The sequence below is a fragment of the Papio anubis genome, chromosome 7, assembly GCF_008728515.1.
Source record: "Papio anubis isolate 15944 chromosome 7, Panubis1.0, whole genome shotgun sequence".
Taxonomy (NCBI): Eukaryota; Metazoa; Chordata; class Mammalia; order Primates; family Cercopithecidae; genus Papio; species Papio anubis.
In genome coordinates, this window is record NC_044982.1 from 125,454,278 (window position 1) to 125,460,277 (window position 6,000).

The 6,000-nt window shown below is 50.3% G+C and overlaps 1 protein-coding gene across 2 annotated transcripts in view; it reads left to right on the forward strand.

The window, feature by feature from the left end:
- Nucleotides 1–1,803, forward strand: part of DAPK2 (death associated protein kinase 2) — a 142,015-nt gene extending 140,212 nt beyond the window's left edge. Inside the window, exon 12 of one of the 2 annotated variants that reach the window (XM_021941731.1) lies at nucleotides 231–910. In XM_021941731.1, coding sequence (XP_021797423.1) covers nucleotides 231–311 — 81 coding nt within the window. In that variant the 3' untranslated portion in view covers nucleotides 312–910. Of the gene's footprint in view, nucleotides 1–230 lie in introns of both variants that reach the window. The other variant, XM_017960692.3, reaches the window with a different exon arrangement.
- The last annotated feature ends 4,197 nt before the right edge of the window (nucleotides 1,804–6,000 follow it).

The window sequence follows — 6,000 nt, forward strand, 5'->3', positions numbered from 1 at the left end:
CTTTCCTTCCTCCTGGGAGTGTCCTTCCTCAAAGTAGCTGGTCTAGCCGCATTTCAGATCCCTCCCCTCCCCCAACCCCTGGATGGCGCAACAGGCTTGCTTTCACCACCCACCTCCCTGGCTTGCAGGCCCCTGGCCCAGGTGAATCAACCCAGGTTGCCCAGCACAGCCCCATTCCTGGCATCTCATGATCCTCCTGCCCTGGACCTCTTTCTCTTTGTTTTCTCCAGAGGAACTGTGAGAGTGACACTGAGGAGGACATCGCCAGGAGGAAAGCCCTCCACCCGCGGAGGAGGAGCAGCACCTCCTAACTGGCCTGGCCTGCAGTGGCTGCCAGGGAAGTCTGGGCCCAGCGGTGCTCCCTTCTGTGCAGACTCTTGGACCTAGCTCAGCACCAGCACCTGAGTGTCCTGAGCACTTCGCAAGAGAGGTGGGCCCACAGAATTCAGAAAAGCTTGCAGGCAAGCCAAGAGACCCTGGGAGCTGTGGCTGTCTCCTGTGGAGGAGGCTCCGACTTTCCCAAAGCTCTTAATTCTCCATAAAATGGGCTTTCCTCTGTCTGCCATCCTCAGAGCCTGGGGTAGGGGTGTGGACTTAGGAACTAACAATATAAAGGACATCCTCATCATCACGCGGTGAAGGTCAGACTCAGGCAGCCTTCCTCACAGGCTGAGGGGGTTCAGAACCAGCCTGGCCAAAAATTACACCAGGAAGACACAGTCCTCCCCACTGGGAACAGGGTGATTGAGGAAAGTGAACCTTGGGTGTGAGGGACCAATCCTGTGACCTCCCAGAACCACGGAAGCCAGGACGTCAGGCTGACCAACACCTCAGACCTTCTGAAGCAGCCCATTGCTGGCCCACCATGTTGTAATTTTGCTCATTTTTATTAAACTTCTGGTTTACCTGATGCTCGGCTTCTTTTAGGGCTACTCCCATCTGATTTCCTTTAGCCCGTGTGCCTGTGACTCTGGGGGGGCACCCAGTGGGGTGCTGAGTGGACAGAATCTCAGAAGGTCCTCCTGAACTGTCCCCGCAGGCCTGCAGTGGGCCTGCCTCCTCCTTGCTTCTCTAACAGGAAGGTATCCAGTTCAAGAGAATCCACCCAGAGACTGGGAGTGGTGGCTCATGCCTGTCATCCCTGCTCTTTGGCAGTCCGAGGCAGGGGAATTGCTTGAGCTCAGGAGTTGGAGACTACCCTGGGGAACATGGCAAAACCCAGTCTCTACAAAAAATACAAAAAATTAGCCAGGTGTAGTGGTAGCACCTGGCATCCCAGCTACTCCAGGGGCTGAGGCAAGAGCATTGCTTAAGCCCAGAAGGTCGAGGCTGCAGTGAGCTGAGATCACACCCCTGCACTCCAGCCTGGGTGACAGAGAGAGACCATATCCAAAAAAAATTAATAAAAGGGTTGCCAGAGACGAGCATGCCCATGCTCCCTCTACCTCACTGCCACCACTCCTGCTGTTAGGGGCTGAGTGTGTCTCCCTAAAATTCCTATGTTGAAGTCTTAACCCTCGGTACCACAGAGTATCACTGTATTTGGAGATGGGGTCTTTAGAAAGGCACTTAAATTAAAATGAGCTCACTGGTGTGGGCCCCGATGCAATATAGTTGGTGTCCTTATAAGAAGGGGAGGTTAGGACATGCAGGAAAGGCCACACGAAGGCCCAGGAGTGGGAGGGGGAATAGCCATCAACAAACTAAGGAGGGGGGCTCAGAGGAAGCCAACCCTGCTGACACCTCAGTCTTAGACTCTGGCCTCAAACATTGTAAAAAAATAAACTTCTGTCTTTTAAGCTACTTGGTCTGTGGTACTTTGTTATGGCAGCCCTAGCAAAATATACACCTGCCAACTACAGCCAAGATGGGGGCAGGAGAATCCCTAACGATGTGGGTGGAGAAGGGCAAAGAAGGATCCACGGGGAGAAGGGAGAGGAGAAAGAGACGGATGACCTGGCCCCTTGGAAATGGCAAGGGAAGCTCACTCAATGGCATCGAAATGTGGGCCCTGTTTCTCAGGCCACAAGAACGGCGTTGCTGAGCAGACTCAAGAGATGACCCATGGAAGTCAGAAATACAGTCAGGGCGAGGCCAGGAGGCTGGGAAAGTACATGGGAAGAGGCTGAAAGAGAAGTTTTAGAAGGTGAGGAAACTGAGCTGAGGAAGTGAGTCAGGAAGGAGAGAGGGGAAAACTATTATTAAAAGGAAAGGGTCCTGGGGAAGGAGGTCCCAGTTCCCTTTGTCAGCAGACAGTGGATGGGTCCAGAGCAAAATGGCCCCACAGGAACAGCAAGGCAACCTAGTTTCAGAAAAGTGTCCCGCCAGAGATGGAGTGAGCCCACAAGCTGGTTGCAGAAAGCTTAGCAGCTGACCTGGACTTCTCGAGCTTCCCCAGATCTCAGGTAGAAACAGTCCTGTGCCTCCCTCCACCCTGGAAGGATAGCAGAGGCCAAGAACTGCCGACTGTGGGCAAGGGCCCTGGGCCTGCGAGGGGCTCTTGGCTGTGGTTGGTTACATAAATCAGCAGGGCGTGTTCTGGAACAGGGCTCACTGGGAGCTCCTAGGAAGTCAGTTATGGTAATGGGGTGGGGGACTGCCCTCCTGCTAGGAAGGAGAGCAGGGAAGACCTTTGAGGAACCCAGTCTTGATCAGAAAGTTAGCCTTTGACAACTTGTCTAGCCCAACCCCTACGTTTCACTGAAGAGGAAACCGATGCCTAGAGAGAGGAAGTGACTAGGGCTTCACGCAACAAATTTGTGAAAATATCTGATGAAAGCCCAGACTTTCTGGCGCCTAGTAACAGTGCTCATTTCTTCAGCTGATAAACTGCGGTGTACCTTTCAGGAAAGGATGAACTATTCGCTTTGCCTCATTGTTAACGAGTCTCATCTATTCTTGACTGTTGCTTGCCACATCCTTCATTCTTGGAAAAGGAATAAATTGACACACTTGCTTCTACCCATCTTTCACAGTAAAGGACACTGCCCCTGGATGGGGGCATCTCAGCAGCCTACCCCCACAGGCTGCAAGGCAGTCAGGGAACCAGTATTTATTGGGCTCCTGCTGTATGCTTGGCACTGTTCTAGATGCTAGGTTGGAACAGAGCAGGACAGACACAGACCCTGTCCTAAAGGGGTCCACGTTCTCTAAGCCCTGGGAAACCAGGACTCCATCATGCTCATATCTCCTCCTGGCCCTCTTCTCATCCAGGTTATACAAAGCCCTGCTGACTCAGTCCTCTTAGCCCAGCTTTCTCGTGTTGGATGGCACCTGCTGTGTTTCCCAGAAGCCCTTGGGAAGCACAGGGCCAGGCAGTGGGCCGAGGGGGGCCTTTGAGGATGTACAATCCTTTGAGGATGACTTTGAGGACCAGCAGTCAGAAGCCAGGCACCCATGCACCTCCCAGACAGGGGCCCAGTCCCTGTGGCCTCTCTGCTAGCAGACGGCTGCGGCCGCAGGTGTGAGGATGAGCACCGCGGGGGGGCCAGGACACCACGTGTGTTCTGTTGACTCTGAAGAAGGATGTGTTGACCAGCTGACACTTTCAGGGCTGAAAGAGACCACAGCATCCTCAGAGGCAAATGGAACATTCCAGTGACGAAAGCCATACCAAATGCAATTCTTTCAAGAGGTCTGGAGGGGTCCTGCCCCAGAGTGTGTGCTTACGTGAGTGTTGGATGCTGCATTAATATTTCACAAATATCGGCCGGGCGCGGTGGCTCAAGCCTGTAATCCCAGCACTTTGGGAGGCCGAGATGGGCGGATCATGAGGTCAGGAGATCGAGACCATCCTGGCTAACACGGTGAAACCCCGTCTCTACTAAAAATACAAAAAAACTAGCCGGGTGAGGTGGCGGGCGCCTGTAGTCCCAGCTACTCGGGAGGCTGAGGCAGGAGAATGGCATAAACCTGGGAGACAGAGCTTGCAGTGAGCTGAGATCCGGCCACTGTACTCCAGCCTGGGTGACAGAGCGAGACTCCGTCTCAAAAAAAAAAAAAAAAAAAAAATTTCACAAATATCCATATAAATATTTTAGTGTGTTGCATTTCGATGTCAATCTCACTAGCTTTCCTGACTCCACATCTTAGATTGCCTTTGCCTTTTCCCTTCGTATATTTATTTGCTGAAAACCTTATTTTGGAAGCAAATGAGAAAAGAGAACTACAACATCTCTCTGAAGGAAAAGTCAGGCCCTGGACTCCACAGACAATCAAAGGAAGTGCATGTGAAAGAACTAACTTGAGGACTCGTATCTCACAGGGAATTTTATCTGGCATAGGATTGGAGAACTTTCCTTCCATCGAGTCCCCAACTTGATTTCATCCTGACATTGTTCGATTCACTGTAGCTGGACCCCCAAGGACAATATCTTCCTCGGTGGTCTGCTGAGAGGATCCCATTCTAAGCAAACATTAATAGGCTTACGGATTGAGCAGCTGAAGATCTGTGAACGATGGTTAATTGACATTTCAAAAAGCAGACACACCATTGGTGAGCTCCCCTTAACAGTTTCTCTCCTCCCGTTTTCCCCTCTCCCACTGGTTCTTTTTCTCTCCCCCTTCATCCATTAGCAATTCATAATATATAGCTGAAGTATATATTTTAGTAATTTACTTATTGAATAAAATTCATGTTCCCAGTTCTTAATCTAAAAAGCAGTTGATTATATTATCTAGGGAGAAATATTTTTTAAAGTATTTTTTTCCTCTATGGATCAGTCATCCACCACCCCTAAGCTAGAGGAAGAGTGAAAGAAAAAAAATGAAGCTCATAATAATTGTTTAAACTCTGCTCTGCAATAGGAACATTTTGCATACATTTCCTTTAGTCCTCGTCCTAGTCTTGTAAGGGAAATGAGAGCCCCATTTATATGATGCAGCTGAGATTCCGCGGAGTGAGGAAATTTGCATACGCAGTCACACAGCTGGAGTACTTAGAATCGGGATTCTAGCCCAGCTTTGCCTGCCCTCAAATCCACATTCTTCTCTACTTTTCCTGGAGAAGTGTTCAATGAAAAAGTAATCCCGGAGAACCATGTACACTATTATACTCTTTTTTTAAAAGCTCACAAACTGTGCCATAAGTTGTTTAGGGATACATGTGAATATGATAAAATTAATTAATTTTTGAGACACAGTTTCTAATTGCCCAGGCTGGAGTGCAACGGCGTGATCTCAGCTCACTGCAACCTCCGCCTCCCGGGTTCAAGTGATTCTCCTGCCTTCTACGTGGGATTACAGGTGCCCGCCACCACGCCCAGCTGATTTTGTATTTTCAGTAGAGATGGGGTTTCAGCATGTTAGCCAGGCTGGGCTTGAACTCCTGACCCCAGGTCATCCATCCGCCTCGGCCTCCCAAAGTGTTGGGATTACAGGTGTGAGCCACCGTACCTGGCCTAAAATTGAATGTTAAAAGCAAGGGAATGACTACTCTCCAAATTCAGGATGAAACTTACCTCTGGGTGGCTGAGATGGGGAGGAGGACAAGGGTGGGCGCTGGGCTGTTGGCAGTGTTCCAGTCAACACTGAGTTCACGGTGGGCTCCTGCAAGTTCTATTTGTTAGAATGCTTTCCAACTTACATATTAGCTGTCAGGCCTCTGAGCCCAAGCCAAGCCATCGCATCCCCTGTGACTTGCACATATATGCCCAGATGGCCTGAAGTAACTGAAGAATCACAAAAGAAGTGAAAATGCCCTGCCTCGCCTTAACTGATGGCATTCCACCACAAAAGAAGTGAAAATGGCTGGTCCTTGCCTTAAGCGATGACATTATCTTGTGCCTGACTCCTCCTGGCTCAAAAAGCTCCCCCACTGAGCACCTTGTGACCCCCACTCCTGCCCACCAGAGAACAACCCCCCTTTGACTGTAATTTTCCTTTACCTACCCAAATCCTATAAAACGGCCCCACCCTTATCTCCCTTCGCTGACTCTCTTTCAGACTCAGCCCGCCTGCACGCAGTTGATTAAAAAGCTTTACTACTCACACAAAGGTGGT